The sequence below is a fragment of the Micropterus salmoides genome, unplaced genomic scaffold, assembly GCF_014851395.1.
Source record: "Micropterus salmoides isolate LMB-PRFRI ecotype aquatic unplaced genomic scaffold, ASM1485139v1 Ms_hic_scaffold_16, whole genome shotgun sequence".
NCBI lineage: Eukaryota > Metazoa > Chordata > Actinopteri > Centrarchiformes > Centrarchidae > Micropterus > Micropterus salmoides.
In genome coordinates this window covers 14131576-14150982 of record NW_024040707.1, presented here as the reverse complement: position 1 = coordinate 14150982, position 19407 = coordinate 14131576, and the positions used below count along the sequence as shown (strand labels likewise).

Here is a 19407-nt window from a genome sequence, read left to right as displayed (position 1 = left end):
GACTTTCTTTGTGGCGCATTCAGAGACACACACTAAGCTGCCTTTCCATAAACCAAATATTAATGTTGAGTGTATAAAAGAATTAAAGGGAAATTTGTACATTGTTTGAACATGAATGAATGATAAATCCAACATATTGGTTTTCAAAGGAACATCATTTTCCTGCATCCTTTTTAAATGGTACTGTCTACCTTGGATGGAAACATACATTTGTGAGGGGGGGATTTCCATTTATAATTAATGTTGACAGCACGGTTTGAATGTAACATCAGTTGAAAATACTGTTACATATTTTGCCCAAAAAATGTTGTATGTTGTGACAAAAAAAGGCCTTTATGCAAAAGAGTTCCATCTGTGTATCCTCAGGTTCCCTCTCCTCTCAAAGGGGATGTAATTGTTTGGTCATTAAGGTCTATTACTTGCTGAACAACTTCCATTTTCAAATCAGCATGTCTTACTACTTCCTCAAAGGGGCCGGGAAGCAAATTCAGCGGGGAGAGAAAAGGCAAATCGTAATCCCTGAAACTCTGTCTCTAATATTCGTGCTCCAGTCGAGGACATCAATGGCGAGGCCCTTTCTGAAGACAATCTGCGGGGTGATAATGGTGTTCTTCTCTCAGCATGCTCCAACACAAACATATGTTAACTTTTTCTACAGTTTAAACACTGTAATTGACAAAAGTAGTGAGTACCTGAAGAAGGCAGGAACAGAGAAAGGAAGAAAAATTCTTTTAAGGAGGATGATTGTGGGTTTGTCATACTTTGCACATGTTGAAACATATAGTGTATGATGACATAGGCTGCAACTTCATTGTTAGATTTTGTTTTATCTGACAAACACACCGCCAGCGTCCAGTCTGGTTCATTAAATTTTCTATACGTAACGCCCCACCCGCTCCATAACCTCCACAAAACAACAATAAACAACAAGCCAGACTTCGAGTGGCTGTGCTAATGATAAGGCATGACACAGTAAGGGAAAACAAGGTTGTTAAAAAGCAGATGTCTGTACCGGTTCACAGATGGGATTGATATTGACATGTCTGGAGGTGATATGTTGTCGTTTCTACATGTAAGTGGAAAAATGTATGTGCTCTAATGAGAGTGGGTGGTTGGGGCTGTGTAGAGACGGGGTATTTACTCTATAGCACCAACATATTCCACTCAGTCCAAGAAAGACACAGGCAACGTGAGCAAGGGAGGAGGCATCGACTCTGATCAACCAACTGGTAGGTATACTGTACCTACTGTACATTTAAAAAGTGGAGCAGATCAGTCGTAAATTACTAAACCAGTGTAATTCAGTGTTAGTTGCATAACATTTCATGCTATCAGTGTATTACAGATTTGGGAGTTGTTAGGGTAACATCCTATATTTGACTTCATATAAACTTTATATTACATCTTTTTCTTCCTGGATTTTCCATCAGTGATCATGCGGACAGTGTTGCTCCTCCTCATAATGGGAGTAGTGGATCTGAGCATCGGCCAGCATTACAGCCAGTTTCAGTGGCTGTCCCATCTGCGAGGGCGGCGGCGGAATGCCGGCTGGTGGGCCGATGACGTGGACTGCCCCCTGGAGTGCGATTGTCCCTCTACCTACCCCACAGCTATGTACTGTCACAGCCGCAACCTTCAGCATGTTCCCTACATCCCCTCACATATTAAGTACGTCTACCTGCAGCATAACCAGATCACAGGCATTCAGGATGGGGTGTTTGACAACGCCACTAACTTGGTCTGGGTTGTACTGTTTCACAACCAGCTCAACTCAGACAAGATCGGCAAGAACGTCTTCAGCAAGCTGAAGAACCTCGAGCGGCTCTTCTTGGATCACAATGACCTCATACGTGTGCCGTCCAACTTGCCCAAGTCTATCACGGACCTGCGACTCGGCCACAACAAGATCTCAAAAATCCTCTCCAGCTCATTTGAGGGGATGGCTAACCTCATCACCCTTCAGCTCCAGGCAAATGTCATAGAGGACGTTGGAGGTGTGTTCAAGGGACTGAAGTCTCTGACTATGCTGGATATGAGAAAAAACAGGCTGAGGAAAATCCCTGACAACCTCCCTGAGAGGATGCAGCAGCTCTACCTGGAGTTTAATAACATAGAGAGTGTGCCGACGGGCTTTCTTACCAAGTATCCCAAACTGCAGTTTGTCCGGTTGGCTCACAACAAGCTGACAGATAAAGGACTTCCATCCAATGTCTTCAATATCAGCACGCTGGTTGAGCTAGATCTTTCTTTTAATAAACTGGAGAAGATCCCTGTTGTCAGTAGGAACCTGGAGAACCTTTATTTACAAGCCAATAAGATCAAAGGTATGGACACTCTGTTACTTAAGATGTCTTGGCGCAACAACATGTAGTGTTCCTAAACATTGAAAGGATTTTTAAGTCCCATCGGAAATATAAGAGCGATGTATACTATACCACAAAGAACTCTTATTATTAATAATACATTTTTTTTGAGTGTAACCAATCTTAAAATGGGTAAAACTTTATTTGAATGTTTTGATAATAGTTATCATCACTTAACTTTAACTTTTTAATTGTGTACCTTAAATACCATTCTGTACATGGACCCTGCAGCCATGGTTTACAGTGCTGAGCTGTAATAATAATATATTGCAATGTAATGCATTGTATATTGCCAGTTATTCCTTTTTTTCTCATTTAAATTCAGATACACAAGAATCTACTTAGTTCAGATTTAACAGATTTAGTTATAATTGGGTTGGCTGGCACAGAAGGAGACACACTGTGTCGCACACTCAGTTATAAAACTGAGCGATAAACACACAAATCTCAAAAAACTTTAATGACACAGATGTGGGTGGAAAGCATAAGCTTTTGTGCCCTTTTGACCCTCTTAACATGACCCAGTACATTTTGTAAATTAGGTTGCAGAATAAGTTTGAATGAAGTTTGATAGTTTGTTTGTTGGAAAACGTATTTGATTTGAAGTAGCTGATCTTATTTTCCTCTTGTGCGTCCTCTATACACAAGTGCCCTTTAGCCCAACTTTAGCTTATCATGTGCGCCCTCCAGCGATTTAATGCACTCCAGTTACTTGTGTGATTCTGTACTCAAGTGAAGTTCAGACATTCACTAGCTCACCCCATATTGTTTGTAGCTGCCTTGTTTTCACATTACCATTTAACAGTATTTGGAAGTTCAACATCCTCCAGCCTCTAACAACATATGGTATTTTTAAAGTCCTTAAAAGCCGTGTTGGATTTGTTGCCCTTTTGGTCACGCCTACCTGTGATGTAACATTGCACTCTTGGGGTGGGAACTGAGCGTGCAGCAAGGCGAAATTTTCAACCAGTAGATGACAGCAAAAGCAGGATTTTTCTGTGTGTCAGACTTTGAAAAGACGCCCTTCCCTTGAACTAGGGGTTTTCCATAAACACTTTCTTCTGTGGAAGCTCATACACAATATGAACTTACAATAAAAAACTCTAATAAAAATTTACACTGTAAAACAAAAACCCAGAATAGAAAGTGTAATCAAACAAGATAATTTATTTATTAATATGATATTGTTACTCAGTGTCTTCCAGAGAAATATGAGAACCAACTCTGGCTTTCTTGCACAGACATACTTAAAGTCCCTGGAGGAATATGCAGCAGTACTTATTTTCGGGATGTGGATACACTGGTTCTTGCTTGACATGACTCACAGGCCTCCCTTCATATTTCTCTCCCCTCATGTCTTTCAGAGTTCTCCCTGGGCAGTTTCTGCAGTACAACCGACATGACAAACTTCTCCAAGCTGAGAATGCTGCGTTTGGATGCCAATGAGATCAGTGCCAAAGCCATACCTGCGGAAGCAGCCTACTGTTTGCGGCATGTTTCCTTCATTGATGTATAGGGCTTCCTGATCTCTCGCACCGATTTGTCTCAACTCATCCAGGGTGTTGCTCCATCTGCAACACCCCAGCCTCTTGTCACATGTCAACATGTCACTCTATTTACCTTATACTGCTCACAGTCCACTGTATTAATACATGTTTGAGATCGTGTATTGTTAAAATTGTTATGAGATCTACTTTTATTATTCCAAATGATTAAACAGTTCCAGTATTAGTCAACGGGAAATACCACAGCTGTATAATCATGGATCCAGATGACAGGCATATGGATGACAGAGGCCAGATGACTGACAACAAACGAGATGAGATTATCAGTTCCAGTATTCTGGCAAAATAAGTATAAATACATTGTAGATGATGACAACTATTTCGCTTTGTGTCATGTCTGGCAAAGTATAAACTCTTAAACTGCCAATCATTGGTGTGAGATTCAGTTTGGATCTTTGCCTCCACCATGTGGCACAAGGTGATAAAACAGCAGGATGAGCAGCAATGATCCTCATTATTAGTTGGCCACTTTAGAAAATTATCTGTGATGCACATTAAAATGTATTTACTGTTTGATTGTGCTGGGTGTTACTATATCTATAAAATATCTATAGAATACTTTTAGTTTAAAGGGAGTTCATGATTATTCCTTCAACATTGAAAGCTGTGTGATCAAGTGTTTCTGATTATAACGGTTGAAAAACATGTATTCCTACTCAAATGAGCCTACTCAAAGATAATCATGCATCAGTTTCAAGACTGATAAAACTGTATCTAATAATCTAATATTCCCCCCCTTTTACCCCCCAAGTAACTGTGTTTTGGTAACCTATTATTAATATTGTACAGTATGTCACAGAAAAACATGGGCTTGGCAGACCGATGAAGTCATTAAGTATGGATTTATGACATGAGAATGGACACTATTCAGTTTGTATCCACTTAGCCGGAAAACTATGAATATTTGTTTAAAGTGATTCTTTTATCTAGGAATCCACCCTTTTGTACCCAGTACTACAGCTGAAGAAAAATTAATGTTTCAAGAGTTTTTTGTCCCTCTAATGTAACTGTTGACAATGATATATTTTTAGAAACAACAACATGTTCTGTTTCCTCTAATTTGAAGGTAAAAAAGACAGAGAGGTTGGGAGAGAGAAAAAGGGCGGAATCCCTCTTGACAATTCTAACTGGTCTGAAGCAGTTCCCACATATTTATTGTTGAAGACAACTTGCCTTTTCATCTTCCACAGCTGCCTTTAATCCTCTGCAGAAAGGCACTAAATTGAATTATAGAAATACTTTCCTTGTTTTGTAATGGAGCAATGTCTGGGGATGAAGAATGGATTACTGCCAGTGCAACAGTGGTTTGCGCACTGATAAGCGGTAGCCTGTGAAATTAAGTGTGTTATAGATCATGTTATATTGCAGACTGCATGTGGTTCTGCAGAGGCTGTGGGGTAGGGCTGTGTCTTTTTTTTTCTCATCTTCCTACACAGACTCTTCAAAAACAAAATAGAGGCCAGCACACATGTGGGAATCAGGATTTACTGATGTGGTCCTCTCCGAGATGCACAAAATGTTTCACTTTGTGGGGAATTGTCCAATTCTTCTAAAACGCAGACATTATGCAATGTATTATTATACAACATTAGGCTGGACATGGATGAAAGTTATGACAACATTAGGGAATGCACATGCACTTCCCTCTCTCTTAGTGTTATCCTGTTATTTGCCACTGCCACTCTGTAATGATTAAATGTCATGCATGCATATCAGTAAACTGTAGTAGCACGTTATTCCCACCAAATCCTGTCACGCCCCGGGCAGTGAAGACATTTCTTGTGAAGCTGCAATAGCGACTGGTGTGTATCTGTATCTGTATCGTTGCTCCCTTTGCCAGTAACAACAGTTCAGTGTGTTTGACCAATAACAGAGTATTCTCCAGAGTTCATGTTGAAGCTATTTACACTGTTATGCAAAAAAATGGATATACACATTTTTTGATGATAGAAATTGGCCGCATGAAGACTGTGTATTGACCAGCGGTGTAGGCCGATAATGAAGGGAAGTCAACTGCTTTCCAAAGCAGTGGGAAAGACCGTTTTGGCAAGGATAAAAGCATTTTTGACTCGTTATAAATTGTAAAGTCAAAGAGAAAGCTGGCTCTCTAGTGGCCGAAATCCTTTAATGAGGTCATCACCTGCTCTTTAGATGGGATTTCATTTTGTTCATATATGAATGCATTGGTAGCTGGACAGCTGGAGAGCATTATATTTTGGATTTTAGTATTGATGGAACTTTTTATTATCAATATGGAGATTGAATAGAGTCAAACTAATAAATAACTTGTGTTTGGCAAACATCATTACAAACGGTTAAGTGGTAGCAACTGGAGACACATTATTCAACATACATAACTAGTGTAAAAATAAAACTTTTTTTTAGTGAACTTGAAAAGATATCTGCAATAGATAATACATTAACATAATATACATAGCATATTATTCGAAATAAGGTCCATCTTTGCTCTCAGTCAAAGCGAAGCTTCCGATTAAATAGGTGAGCATGATACATTAGACACACAATACTGATATGAAAACATGTTCATAAAAGATAAAATGTACAGCTTCACAAGTGCTCCATCTGCTCTTGCAGTGATGCGCTCTTTATCGCCTGAGGAGAGACAAAAAAGAACATAAAGATGTATGTGCACTGTAGTCATACTTTACATTGAAGGTGACACATGTGTTTGTTTAAGACACTTAATCTGTTCCAGCTCCTGCTGTTTAAGTCCATAAAGCTTAGAAGGTTAGAGGGATACTCACGCTATTGTGGCTCCATCTCTATCTCCTGCAGGTCTCTGCTTTAAACCAGATGACAGAGGTATGCATTAGGATGAGTTCAATAAACATGGAAAGACTGACCATTTTTACTTTTATAGTTGTTCTTACCTTGAGTTTGTATATGATCTTGATCTGTGAGGGCTGTGAGTTTTCTGTTTTGGAGAAAAAAAACTTAAAAACCAATAGGACACACATGGTGAATACCTAGGGTGACTGACAGAGTAACAGACGCACAGCTCATGTCTTCCTTTCTGACTTTGAAGTAACTAAATCATTTTGCTAGAGCTCTGACTGATGACACACAGGGTTGTGTGCAAAGATTGAGACCAAAAACAACTGTATCCATATTTTGGTAAAAATATGACAGAGTTGGAACACATTGGAAATCTAAAACCCATTATAACTGCTATGATTCCAAGCTGCACCACAAACTCTGTTCTCCTTGATTGAGTAAACTAAAAAAAACAGCCACCTCTCAAAATTACAGGAGAGCATTTCACAGGCAAAAGATACATTCTGGGTGGAGTTTCACTTTAAAGTCCTTGGCAATGAGATGTTTACATGATATTGTCTCTCCCCTGTAGACAGATAAAAGCTAGACTGGTTCACAGGTCAGTTCCAAGAAGGTGAATCTATCTTTTGAAATATTTTGTATTTTCAGTGTTGCACTTTGTGATTTTAACACACTGCTTCCTGCTGCAGGGAAACTGCGCAGTAGTGATGGGAATTCCAGGTCTTTCGAAAGAGACTGTTTGGCTCCGGGTACTGAAAAGAGCTGTATGTTTGCCTCCTGTTTGGACCTTCATGCAGTTACAGGCTTTTCTCCAGTAAAGCTCTGATATCAACACTGCCATACTGCCCAAAAGGTGTGTAGGTGGACAGAGCTAGTGTGTGTCAGGGACAGTCTATAGTTTACAGCTAAGTTGTAAACACTCACCCAGGGCTCAACTCTTGTTACAACCTATACATTGCAGCAAAGGCTTGACAATGTTTGACCATCTGTCTTTGAATGAGACACTTAATTGAACTAAACTGACTCTTTTGACTTTGCAGGACTTCTTTTTGCACACATACTGATACAATAAAACAGACAAGCTGCACACTGTTTTAATTAATTACACAGCTCATTTAGCTGACTGCGTTTAAAAAATATTTGTATGTATGCATGTATAAACACCATTGGATATTATTTGAGGTAGCAAGGCAAATGATAATATTTGCTAATCCAGGTTTCACTGTGAAAAAAAACACGCAACTGACACAAACATGCCGATTCTACAGTTTTGAAATGGAATTTTCGCTGAAATGCATCTGCCTCATGTAAGGTGTCATTGTCCATTTCCTCATACAGTGTTTTAAGCCCTTGTATCCTACTCACAGAGCACACATATTGATATTGATAAAGGTGAATTAAAGTTAGTTCAGCGCTGAGGCCTTAGGAGCAGTTGGCAGGGCAACATTTATACATGCATTGTGGCAAAAAGTAAGCGAGGCAGGAAGTAGAGTGAGCAGGGTAGACAGACAAAAGCTTACAGGAGAAAGCATGGCCAGCAGCCTAAGAGCATCATCCCAGAAGTGGAGAATTACACACCTCATCAAGCACTTTATTCTGTATACCCTCTATCAATGTCTGTGCATTCACTGCCAGCAATGCATCATCCCTCCTACTCTGCTGCGCACATTATGTCGCTGCATGCAGTCAGTTAAATAGGGACATGCAACACAGTCTCACTCCCTACTCGTCAAATGTCTGACGCATGGTCAAGGCCCTTTGTCGTCGCTTTTTAAAGACTTGGGTAGCCCTTTTGCATCAATTATTGACGTTTAGGGATCCACAGTCAAGTTAGCAATGCTTAGCAACAATAAATATGCAATATCCGGTTACACTTTCAAGATAAAACGTATAATTAAAGTCGTGAAACGTTGCAGTTTCGTTAGGTTTAGGCACAGAAAGTACTTGGTTGGGTTTAGGCAACAAAACTACTTGGTTAAGGTTAGGAAAAGATCATGGTTTGGGTTAAAATAGCTATATATGTCAATTAAGACTTAAGTTAACTAACGTTAATGTCAATTTACCTCACTCGCCTAAATAAAAACATTTAATGTTTTGTTTCGCACGGGACACAAACCCTGTTCCCCTTCGAGGGAACTCGAACTGCGTCGGTTACGACACTATGGGAACGCCTCTAGGCGAAGCAGGTCTGAACGTGAATGAAATCACTCCAATCCTATTGGCCTGTTGCTAGAACGGTAAGGTGTGACAGAATAACCGGAGGAGTATAAAGCACACCTGTACACACTCATCATTAGCTTTTTTCTATTCAGCAGGCGCTCTGTATGTTGTTTGAAGAAAGCTCCAGTCCTACAAGCAGTGTGTCTTACCTGAAGAAGAAGTCTACCAGCATGTCCGGCAACCAGATGTACAGAAGGTGTGTTTTTTCTTGCCCTCGGTACATCACGGATGGAGATTCTCATGAGATGTGTTTCTCATGTTTGGGGATGGAGCACGCACGGGCAGCTCTCGAGGGGGCTGCCTGCGCCCGTTGCGAAGCCCTTTCCGTGCGGGTACTGAGGTACAGCATGGCTCTCTTTCCGAGGATGGCCGGATGTGTTTTCCCCGTGGCGCGGGCCCTGCGGCCGCTGAGGCGGCCCTGCGGCTTCACTCATGGGTTCACAGCGTGATCTGTCGGAGGCTTTCGGGACGGCTGAGGCTTTTTCCCGACCTTCATCCGCTGGCTCCGACGATTCCTTTCCTCGTTCGGGAGCCCGTTCTCGGCTTCTCCCGCTCGCAGTTTGGATCCAGAGACGCTGCAGCAATCCGACTCCGAAGAGGCGGACGTGCTCAGCGCAGTGGACGATATACTTCCGGGTGTCGGGGCGGCGTCATCTGGGCGCGCCCGACTATGACGTGCTGCTGGAGGTGGTGACTAGAGCCGTGGCTAAGCTCAACATCAACTGGCCACGGGAGGAGCAGACACCACAGGCTAGTGGTAGCTTGATGGAAGGTTTCTTAAGCACCACACGCCACCTCCACGCCGGTCTCTGCCATTCTTTCCTGATTTACATGATGAACTGAGTAAATCATGGGGCAGACCCTTCTCTACATGGCTTTCCACACCCCGATCACTGAACTACAGTAATGTGATGGGGGTTAGGGACCGTGGTTATGGGAGGATGCCTCGGGTGGAGGATGAGCTTGCGAGCTATCTCTCCCCTCGACTTGCGTCCTCCCTGGAGAAGCCGGCATTACCATCCAAACCATGTCGCACCACATCCACGCTTGTGGGGAAGGCGTACATGGCAGCGGGCCAGGCAGGTGCGAGCTTGCACACCACGGTGCTTCAAGCCTACCAAGCCAACCTGCTACAGGAGATGGTTCAGAGGGGGGGTCCCTCCGAGGAAGATCTGGCGGAGCTTCGCAGAACCACGAAGCGTTAGACGCAGTGCGAAGCGTTCCGCCAGTACCTCCCTCGCCGGTCTGGACCCAAGGCAGCTGAGGCTGCCAGGCGTAGGTCCCTTCCCTCTACGAGCTCCTACGGAGAGGAGGGAAGCAGAGTGTCGCTTCTCGGGGGCCCCCCGAGGAGCTGGGGCAGCGAGACGGCGCTCTCACCCTCAGCCGTCTGAGAGATCTGAGGACCGTCATCCAGTCCCGACGGAGCTCAGGGAAGACCGGGGAAGGGGAGGGCTGCGTGCCCTATTTTGGATCTGCGGGTTCTAACCGGTCTCTGAGGAGATTCAGGTTAAAGATGCTCATCATCCCCGCCACCGTGACGCACATCCAATCTGAGGATTGGTTCGTCACGATAGATCTAAAGGACGCCTATTTCCAGGTCTCCATCCGTCCTTCTCACAGGAAGTTCCTGAGGTTTGCCTTCGGGGGTGTGGCTTACCAGTATCGGGTTCTTCCATTCGGCCTGGCACTTCCCCTAGCACATTCACCAAGTGTATGGATGCAGCACTGGCCCCGCTGAGGCTCCGGGGCATCCGGATTTCAACTTCATCGACGACTGGCTCATCCTAGCCCAGTCTCGAGAGTTGGCGGTTCGGCATCGAGATGTCGTTCTGGCTCGTCTGCGGCGTTTAGGGCTAAGGCTCAACGCAAAGAAGAGTGTTCTGGCGCCCACCCAACGGGCTACGTTCCTAGGGGTTGCATGGGATTCGACAACGATGCGGGCACAATTGTCTCCGGCACGTGTCGACACCATATTGGCTGCCGTGAAAGGGGTGAAGTTAGGCCACGCCATCACTATGAAACACTTTCAACGAGTGTTGGGTCTCCTGGCAGCTGCGTCCAGCCTAATACCATCTGGACTGCTGCACATGAGACCCCTGCAGTGGTGGCTAAGGAACAAGGGTTTTTCCCCGAGGGGAATCCTCTCCGTCTGGTTTGGGTTACGCGCAAGTGTCTTCGTTCCCTATCAGTTTGGAAGGAAACTTGGTTCCTGTCCCAGGGGCCCGTGCTGGGAGGGTCTTGTCGCCGGCTGGTTCTTTCGACAGACGCCTCCCTCACGGGCTGGGGCGCAGTCATGGACGGCCGCTTTGCAAGGGGATCCTGGCAGGTGCATTGATCCGAGTGGCATATCAACTGTCTCGAGATGTTGGCGGTGTTCCAGGCTCTAAGGAGTTTCCTGCCCGATCTCCAAGGCCACCATGTCCTGGTTCGTTCCGAGGAGAACAACACAGCGGTGGTGGCCTATCTGAATCACCAGGGCGGTCTGCGCTCGCGCCCTCTGGACAGACTGGCGCGTCAGATCCTCCTGTGGTCCCGGCAGAGGTTACTATCGCTCAGGGCGATGTATCTCCTGGGGACGCAGAATCAGCGAGCAGACCTGCTGTTGAGGCAGGGGCTGAGGCCCGGGGAATGGAGACTTCACCCCGAAGTGGTGGCGCTCTTGTGCGAAGAGTTCGGCCCCATAGACGTGGATCTGTTTGCGTCTCAAGAGACTACGCACTGCCCGCTATGGTTTCTCTCGTTCCTCCAGCCCCGTTGGGTCTGGACGCCATGGTACATTCGTGGCCGAGGCTACGTCTGTACGCTTTTCCCCCAGTCGCTCTGCTCCCGGGGTTCTGGAGCGGGTCCGCCAGGACTATGTCGGCCTACTGCTCGTAGCCCCGTTCTGGCCAACCCGGGTGTGGTTCTCGGACATCATGTCGCTCCTGGACGGCCCGCCGTGGCGGGTCCCTCTGAGGAGAGACCTGCTGTCCCAGGCGCAGGGCCGGGTTCTTCACCCTTGCCCCACCGTATGGCAGCTGTGGGTCTGGCCCCTGAGGGGGCACAGTACCTAGAGGCGGGTCTAACAGCCGGAGCAGTCGAGACCCTCCTGAGCTCCAGGGCCCTGTCCACACGGAGGATGTACGGCCTGAAGTGGAGTGTTTTCTCCACTTGGTGTAGGGAGCGGTCGGTGGACCCTGTTACCTGCCCGGTGGTTCAGGTACTTGAGTTCCTCCAGGACCGGTTCTCTGCTGGTCTTTCCCCTTCCACCCTCAAGGTGTACGTGGCAGCTATTTCATCTTTCCACACCCCTCTGAGGGAGGGGTTCTTGGGGAAACTTCCCTTGGTTGTACTTTTCCTCCGTGGTGCCCGGAGGATGAGACCTGCGACTCGGTCCAAGGTTCCCACTTGGGATCTGGCAGTGGTTCTTGGGGCGTTGGCTGAGGCCCCCTTCAAACCCCTGGAGTCAGCTGAGGCTAAGCACTTGACCCTCAAGATGGCCTTTCTCCTTGCTATCACCTCTCTGTGGAGGGTGGGGGAGCTCCAAGCGCTTTCGGTTTCCCCGCAAAGCCTGGAGTTTGCCCCAGGGAATATTAGGGCTATCTGCACCCTCGTTCAGGATACATCCCTAAAGTGCCTTCTTGTGCGGCAGGGTCCACAGTGCTGCAGGCATTTCATCCTCCACCTCATGTGACGGCGGAGGACGGGAGACTTCATCTGCTCTGCCCTGTCAGAGCACTGAGTATTTACACTCTGAGGTCCTCCCGTTGGAGGAAGGCTGACCAGCTGCTAGTGTGTTTTGGGTCTCCCAGGGCCGGGCTCCCTGCATCCAAACATACTATTAGCAACTGGATTGTTCAGACTATTTCCCTGGCCTATCAGGTGCGCGGTTTGCCTTCACCTGTGGCTGTGAGGGCTCATTCTACCAGAGGCAAGGCGGCCTCTCGAGCCCTCCTTTCCGGGGCCTCTTGCAGGATGTTGTTTAGCGGCTGGCTGGGCCACTCCGCACACATTCATTCGGTTTTACAGTCTTGACCTTCCTTCGGCACCTGGCACTCGTGCGCTCTCCTCTTAGTCGTGCCACTTTATTGCACACAGGGGCAGGCGGGGTTTTCGGCACGGTTTAGTGGGTATCTCGTTCCCATAGTGTCGTAACCGACGCAGTTCGAGTTCCCTCGAAGGGGAACGTCTCGGGTTACGTATGTAACCCTGGTTCCCCGAGAAGGGGAACGAGAGACTGCGTCGGCCCGCCGCACCTCTCTCCCCGCCTGAAGCACCTGCTTCATAGTTTAAGCTAATGATGAGTGTGTACAGGTGTGCTTTATACTCCTCCGGTTATTCCGTCACACCTTACCGTTCTTGCAACAGGCCAATAGGATTGGAGTGATTTCATTCACGTTCAGACCTGCTTCGCCTAGAGGCGTTCCCATAGTGTCGTAACCGACGCAGTCTCTCGTTCCCCTTCTCGGGGAACCAGGGTTACATACGTAACCCGAGACGTTCTCCTGCTTCAAGGTCCGGGTTCTGGCCCTCTATCCACCCCAATGACCTCCTTACTTCGTCTTTTCTCTTAAATATCATACTTGCCTTTACCATCAAAAACTGACACAACAGGGCTTCCCTCAACATTGACGTCAAAGGGATCCCTAGTGCGTCACAAACTGACGATTATGGCTCTTGACCAAGCGTCCATATGTGACGACTTGGGAGTGAGACCGGGTTGCAACATAAACTTTAAATGCTTCCTCGAATTACATCTAAAACCCACCTGCTCTTTCAAACAGTCCCATCTTGCTAAATGGCAGTTAAAAGCTCAATCTGAGCAAGACACAACCAATTCACGACAGGAAGCAAATGTATCTCTACCTCTTCCTCATTTAAATAAATCAACTGCAAAATTTGATGTGATTTCTGGCATTCAAAACACAGAGGCTCACTGGTGTCCAGTGTCGTCTGCCTACATGTTGCATATGCCTTCTTTGTCTACGTATTACTGGTTGGTCAAAACTTAAATATCTATCTGAAGTCAGATTTAAGCTGTAATGAAAACCTGTGTTTGAGAAACCAGCTACTGACAAACAAAGTGCATGCATTTAGCTAACTGCAGCACTTACGTCCTCTACCCAATTGCTTGTGTGGACATGCAATGTGTTTAGAAGTAGAAAGAGCCCCAAAATAGTTACTGTACTGAGAACAATAATCCCATACTATCTCGAGAGTGTCACTCAAATGAGTCATTTGTTTGCCATTAACTCATCACTTGTGTGGAGCTCTAATGAGATTGAATGCTGAAAATCTCTGACATTACCCGCCCTCAGTTTTGGTTTAGTGTAACAGCTAAAATCCCTGCCCCCCATGTGATCAAAATCACCCTACCATTCAACACAACGCATGTTTGTAAAAGGACTAAAAGTTGCAGCTTGCACATTCTTGCAGGTTACGTCCCATACCAAACATATGCATCACATGCATAGTAAGTCCTTGCAATACTCCTGAAATTGCTTGACCAAAGTGCTGACTTCAGAATTACAGTATTTGAATTAGAGTCCCCAAGTACTTTGCTGTGGCTGCCCAGTACTCCTAAATATGTATCTGGGTCAGATGCGGAATACAGATTTCTCCACAAGGATTAATAAAATGTTGGTTACGTAACTCAACAAAGTAAACACTAAAGACAAACATAGAGCAGCTTTGACTACCACCACCCCTGTACAGAGATTTACTGTATGTACCGTTTACACTAAGCAAAGGCCAGGTTGTAATTCATGAAAGTAATGTTTCAGCTTACCCCCCTTTTTTATCAAAACACTGCTCCTTTACCTATTAGCGGACCTATCAGCATATTACAGCTCGCTAGAAAGCCGGTGTTTTTACCAAGAATATACTACAGCTGGTAGTGTTTCAGGGCTTTTACTTTATTGGGCTCTTAAACCCTTATTACACCTTTTTTGTCTGTTTCATGTTTTTAATAGGGGATTAAAGCGTTGCATTTGCTGTAGTATTCATTTTGTGAAATAAATCATTATAGAGTGGGACAAAGTGTATTTTGAGGCTCAGCCAGTTGAAAACCACCACTCTGAGTCATACACTGCATTATCTGAAATAAAAGCTAATGGTGCCAAATAGCCTCAAATAGGAGAATGATAATGAATCCATGCACTTATTTGCATTTTCAGACTTATTTACATGTGCTGCTGCAAAATAGCACTTCTGTTCTCACCAGAAAGTCCAGCCTCCACCTTGTTTTGTTATGCTCAGTATTTACCAGCTGGTACTTCTGCAAGAGGGAGTGTCCCACTGAGCACAGCCAAGCTGCCAAGGCCTACTTTATTGCAATATGACTGGAATGCATGGCAAGACTTTATTAGGGCACATGTGATTTAAGAATCAACGAAACAGAAGCGCTGGTACCTTTTGTGTGATGAGACAGTAGAGAGTAAGTATGAAGAGCAGTCCTCCACAGATGGAGGTGATGATGAAGCCAAACTTGTACAGGTCTCTGACTGGTCTCCTGTGCGAGGCCTTCTCTGACTTCCTACCATAACTGTCTGTAGAAAAGGACATGTTATCTGTGATCTCAGTGGCTCCAAACATCCTCAAAATTCTTAACAGAACTTTCCAAAAGATAGAGATTCCCACCTGTAAAATACTGTGTGGTTGACTCTGTGGGAAGCTCTGTGGTAGAGCCAAAGGTTTCTGTGTATTCGTGCTGGCATCTCCAGTCTACTGGTGCGTCACTCGTCGTCACCAACTCCCAGTAAACAGACAGCACTTCTGAAGCCCTCTGCAGTGCCTCTGTAGGAGACCCTCTGTAGAGCATCTCAAAACTCTCTGGCTTATCCTGTGGCAGATTCCAAGAAACATACCTCAAATGTTTTCACAAGTACTGCAGATTTATCTCCTCAGCTGGGCAGTTCCTCACACCACATATTTCTTTTTCACTTTATTTTCTTTTATATTAAAGACAATTTAATCCATCAGGCCTGAGAAACAGGCTGTAAGTTCACCACTCAGAAGCTCACACCCACCTCAACCTCTTCATTAATCTGAGGCACACATTTCTGAGAGTAGATGTTGAGGATGAGCGCTCTCAGGGACTGAACGTAGCCGTCATTGACTGAGCCCCGACTGTATTTGAAGTGGGTGGTAAGCAGCTCCAGGATCCAAGGTAAAGCAGCTTTTACAAAGCAACATTTGCTCTGTGGGAAATCAGAGCATGGTGTAATAAACATGACAGCATGAGACAGTTTATGGAAGGTTTGAATCAAAGCCTTTGAAAAGAAACATCAAACAAATGTTACCTTACCAAACTTCTCTGTTCTATGAATGTGTAGGTTATCGAGCACCCACTTCTCAATTGGTTATCCATCTGCAGAAAACAACAACACAGAGATTTCATCGTTTTGTGACGCTGTTTCAACAGCCATGTTTCTAATGTTTTTTCAGCACCTACCAGATGCCTGACTGTCAGCAGGTGCTCCCTAGTGATGGAGTGTTTGCATGGACCAGGGACCTCAGCCATAGTCAGAGGGAAGCTCAGGAACATAAGCACACACAGACACTTTACCTGCAACTGACACAATCACTTATTATCTTTATGTTAACCACACCTTATCTTCACACCCCTGAGGTCTTTAAGGAGGGGCTGACACACACACATGCGGACATTTACTCAGCTGGAAAGCTCCAGTAGATTATGCATGCTCTCAACTGCCAACTCAACCGTGGCAACAATATGGGCCAATGTGGCATCCTGATCTTAACCATTTCAATATGAATGCAGTCCACATAGCAGTCTCTCTCTGATTCACTTTTCCCTCCCAAAATTGTGATCGTCTTTTCTTCTTTAAAGAGCTTTCTTATAAATTATTTTACAAGGAAAACCATGTTCAAAGCAGACTTAAATAAAATGCTCCTAATTGTGCCATAACATTTTAACAGTGTGCATATGAGCAATCTCTGACTTTCAATTCAAAATGTACGTTACAATGCCTTGAATAAAGTGCACAAGAAAAGCAGTTGCACATTAGTTGTCTGTTACAGTTCTGCTTCTCAGCCTTGGTTCTGACAAAGTATCAGGTTTCGGGTCGAGTTTGGGCAAAATGCAAAGCTTCTCTTTGCTGCGACACTAGCAGTGTGACTAACAGTGCCTAAGGGGAACCTAGCCTGGTGTTAGATTAGTTCCAGTTAGGATCAAATGGTGCCCTCTACCATGGGAGCTTGGCTTGGGAGAGCAACATGCACGGACTCCTTCTGTAGCTGATGATGCCTGCTACCAAGCACCTTTTGGCAACTGTAACAGTAAAATAGGCTCCAGATGGATTTAATCCTTCTTCTGAGGATTAAAACATGGTGACAAGCATATGTTGCTCACAATGCGGGCAAAATGTCCGAACTGGAAGGTATTCTTTGATAATCGTCCCCTTGACTCAGTTGACCTGTGACTTTGATGCAGCTTTTTTAACAGTGAAGACAGACGCCAAACACTGAATTGAAACAATAAAAATTGATTCATATGTTGCCGGATCGACTTCTGAGATGTATTAAGACACAAAAGGCAATTCTTTGAAAGCCACGAGAGACGAGAAGTATTCTTTTCATATTCTGTCGTCTGTTTCTCATATAATGCTGCGCTGTATAGTTTAACTCTTGTTTCGGTTTTTGAATTATATAACACAAACGTTAAGCGGTTCCTGCAAAGATTATGCGTCCTGATTTACCACGGATCTAAGTTGTTTAGTATGTTCATGCAAACTGATTGCTGGGACCCGAAGGAAAGGAAAAAATAATGGTTTTAACTATTAAAGAAAATACAAAATAAAATCTGATAAAAGCGGCATTTGAAAGTGACAAAATTAAAAAGTGAAGTAAAACAAGTTGCTACATGGGAGCTGAAAGACTATCATGCCAGCCTCTGACCATTATTGGGAACCCACTTGATTACTGATAATGACACATAATTAAATTCATGTAATCTAATAAAACTACTGATGTGACTGATATTTGGTAAATGTAGAAGCACATGATGCAAATGTCACCTGTCACATGATTTTTTTTCTCCACGCTCGTCGTCATATATGTATGTAGGTCAGCAAACTGCACATTAAAGCAAAACAAACTTCACATACAGACTTACACAAACATGTTCTATTCTTTTCCTGCACTCCACAGAGTGTATCGTCAGCAGATTATTTCCTGCAGTGATTATAGAAAAGTTCTCACCTACCTTAGCTTTGCTCTGAATCAGGGTTGACACAAGGATGGTCATCTGGTACGTGTTTGACAATGGAAAACACCAGACTCCTCTGTCACACACATTGAAGCAAAAAGATCCTTTTCATATATTCAGTTCCACTCCACAGAAAGGAATTTGCTGTTAAGTAAATCTGACACTTTGTCATGTGGCGCTGTTCTTCAATGCATTGCCTGACGTGCCCCTCCTGCACAGATTGAGTTCAAACCTAGACTAACTGTCTCAGCTGACAGACGGCCCTTTTAAAGACCTCCCACCTCTCCTCTGTTTCACAAGATGTAGCGTCCTGGTCTCTGCAGATGTGTAATAACAAATTGGTTTTGAGGTTGTAGATTGACTCACTGGATAATGTATTTTTCATCTCCATCAAGAGTCCTTCGCTCAGGGAATTATTAAAAATTAAAAATTGGACAAATAAAGCTTGTGGGAACTTAAAGAGGATGCTGGTAACATCTGTTCTTGAAACTCTATCTCTTGAAAACAACTTGCATTTAAAACACTCACTTGAACTTTCAAAATAACAATTTCCATCAGGGGCTATACACCCATGCTTTCCTCAGGAGAATGCAAACTCATGGAGAAGATCTGAAGATAACTGTGGGGGTCTGCAGAAGCTGTTGGAGGCAGCAGATGTTTCATGCTGTTCAAGGAATCCTGAACTTTTTGTTTTTTGAAATGTCACATTGCTTCAAAAGAAAGTAGGGTTTATTGGGACGGTGGGTGTGTACCATTATTTGAAAGATCTGACCTAACCATAGAGATAGACTCACACACATTCAAACGCCTTTATGAGTTGTTCTTAATGGGTGAATTCTTCTCATAACAGATCAACGCACTCCAACAGAGAAAAAAACCCATTTGGCCTGGGATCTATTAACACAGGAAATGAATTCCTAAACTTTGCATTGTGAACACATTCCAGCACCTAACACCGTAAACTCATGTATATCTGAGTCATTTTTTGTAGTCGTACTGTAAAATGTACTGTTTCCGTGGTTAACAATTTATTACTAGTGGGAAGCAAGTACTTTCAATCAAGTACAATTTTGAGGTACTTGTGTTTTGCTCAAGTGTTTCCATCTTAAGCTACAGAGGGAACAGTATAAATATAATAATAATATTTTTACTCCACTTCATTTATCTTACATCTATAGTTACTGGTTACTTTGCAAATGTGCCTTTTACACACAAAACACATGATAAACAAATAGAATATGATTGTTGTATAAAA

The 19407-nt window shown here is 44.3% G+C and overlaps 2 protein-coding genes across 7 annotated transcripts; one reads left to right on the top strand and one right to left on the bottom strand.

The window, feature by feature from the left end:
- The first annotated feature begins 1211 nt into the window (after nt 1-1211).
- fmodb (fibromodulin b) lies at nt 1212-4320 on the top strand. The gene is made up of 2 exons (XM_038723710.1): nt 1212-2324; nt 3728-4320. Exons 1-2 carry the CDS (start codon nt 1436-1438, stop codon nt 3877-3879), a joined length of 1041 nt encoding a protein of 346 aa, XP_038579638.1. The 5' UTR covers nt 1212-1435; the 3' UTR covers nt 3880-4320.
- A 1079-nt stretch (nt 4321-5399) lies between these two features.
- csf1b (colony stimulating factor 1b (macrophage)) lies at nt 5400-18384 on the bottom strand. 6 transcript variants are annotated; one of them, XM_038723704.1, is made up of 9 exons: nt 18150-18384; nt 16377-16496; nt 16230-16292; nt 15952-16122; nt 15563-15764; nt 15335-15471; nt 6820-6863; nt 6694-6731; nt 5400-6541 (listed from the first exon to the last, which is right to left on the bottom strand). In XM_038723704.1, exons 1-8 carry the CDS (start codon nt 18189-18191, stop codon nt 6695-6697), a joined length of 816 nt encoding a protein of 271 aa, XP_038579632.1. In that variant the 5' UTR covers nt 18192-18384; the 3' UTR covers nt 5400-6541; nt 6694. The 6 variants fall into 6 exon arrangements, with proteins under 6 accessions (XP_038579632.1, XP_038579633.1, XP_038579636.1 ...); XM_038723705.1 differs by having other exon boundaries at nt 6694-6728; XM_038723708.1 differs by having other exon boundaries at nt 15335-15467.
- Nucleotides 18385-19407: the final 1023 nt, after the last annotated feature.

Excerpts from the sequence above, each read along its gene's own strand:
- csf1b (XM_038723704.1), bottom strand. The coding sequence starts at position 18,191 with ATGACCATCCTTGTGTCAACCCTGATTCAGAGCAAAGCTAAG. Across the intron at positions 15,765-15,951 it reads AGATTAATGAAGAGGTTGAG|GATAAGCCAGAGAGTTTTGA; the intron begins GTGGGTGTGAGC and ends AATCTGCCACAG. Across the intron at positions 6,864-15,334 it reads ACTGTCTCATCACACAAAAG|AAAACTCACAGCCCTCACAG; the intron begins GTACCAGCGCTT and ends TCTCCAAAACAG.
- fmodb (XM_038723710.1), top strand. The coding sequence starts at position 1,436 with ATGCGGACAGTGTTGCTCCTCCTCATAATGGGAGTAGTGGATCTGAGC. Across the intron at positions 2,325-3,727 it reads ACAAGCCAATAAGATCAAAG|AGTTCTCCCTGGGCAGTTTC; the intron begins GTATGGACACTC and ends CATGTCTTTCAG.